General features: G+C 53.9%; 1 protein-coding gene across 1 annotated transcript in view; it reads left to right on the forward strand.

Annotated features, from left to right (window-relative positions):
- Positions 1 to 451, forward strand: part of EMH_0027160 (uncharacterized protein) — a gene marked incomplete at both ends in the record, with an annotated part of 1,655 nt that overhangs the window by 387 nt on the left and 817 nt on the right. Inside the window, 2 exons of the mRNA XM_013493993.1 lie at positions 1 to 66; positions 358 to 424. Of these exons, the coding sequence (XP_013349447.1) occupies positions 1 to 66; positions 358 to 424 (133 nt within the window). The remainder of the gene's footprint in view (positions 67 to 357; positions 425 to 451) is intronic.

The following is a 451-nucleotide window of genomic DNA, read 5'->3' on the forward strand; positions in this document are numbered from 1 at the left end:
AGGTTTGGGGAGGGGGGGAAGCAGCAAAACCCCAGAAAAGCTGCAGCACTATTACAGGCTATTATAGTAAGTTCAATGAAACATGCTGCTGCTGCTGCTGTTGCTGCTGGTGCTGCTGCTGGTGCTGCTGCTGCTGCTGCTGCTGGTGTTGGTGCTGGTGGTGGTGCTGCTGCTGCTGTTGCTGCGGTTGCTGCTGCTGTTGGTGTTTTTTTTGTTTTTGCTGCTGCTGCTGCATGCATTCGACTCTTCTCTGTATGTACATGCATTCCGCTGCTCCTGTTGCTGCTGCTACTGCTGCTATTGCTGCTGCTGCTGCTGCTTCTATTGCTGCTGCTGCTGCTGCTGCTGCTGCTGCAGGATGAGGACTCTAAGGATGCAGTTGCTGCTCAGGCTCTATGTGAATTGGGAGACATGAAGCTGCTAGGTAGGCTTGCTGCTGCTGCTGCTGCTG

Source organism: Eimeria mitis, genomic scaffold (assembly GCF_000499745.2).
Source record: "Eimeria mitis Houghton genomic scaffold, Emh_scaff1001, whole genome shotgun sequence".
NCBI lineage: Eukaryota > Apicomplexa > Conoidasida > Eucoccidiorida > Eimeriidae > Eimeria > Eimeria mitis.